The following is a 311-nucleotide window of genomic DNA, read 5'->3' on the forward strand; positions in this document are numbered from 1 at the left end:
CCAGGCCATCAGCTCCCGGTGCTCGGCCGCGTCTTCCCGCGCCTTGCGCTTCGCCAGGACCCCGGTGCGGGCCTCTTGCAGCTTCTTCCGCACCTCCGCCACGAACTCCAGCCTGGGCGGGACGCTCTCCCAGTCAGCACCCTGCCGCCCGCTCGCCCCCATTTCCCCAGGGCGCCGCTAGCCCAACGCACCTAAGGGCGCGCACGGTCTGGCGGTACAGCCGATAACGCTCAGTCACCACGAAGAACTCCGCAGGGTCCACGGCGGGCGGCGTGTTCACGCGGCCGACCTTGGATTTGGCCGGCGGGTCG

At 71.1% G+C, this 311-nt stretch overlaps 1 protein-coding gene across 1 annotated transcript in view; it reads right to left on the bottom strand.

Moving 5' to 3' along the window:
- Positions 1-311, bottom strand: part of Mrps26 (mitochondrial ribosomal protein S26) — a 2478-nt gene that overhangs the window by 1472 nt on the left and 695 nt on the right. Inside the window, 2 exon segments of the mRNA XM_010611057.3 lie at positions 1-112; positions 192-311. The exon segment at positions 1-112 is cut by the window's left edge and continues 42 nt beyond it. Coding sequence (XP_010609359.2) covers positions 1-112; positions 192-311 — 232 coding nt within the window.

Source organism: Fukomys damarensis, unplaced genomic scaffold, assembly GCF_012274545.1.
Source record: "Fukomys damarensis isolate Sample0158 unplaced genomic scaffold, DMR_v1.0_HiC HiC_scaffold_7, whole genome shotgun sequence".
NCBI classification, from domain to species: Eukaryota; Metazoa; Chordata; class Mammalia; order Rodentia; family Bathyergidae; genus Fukomys; species Fukomys damarensis.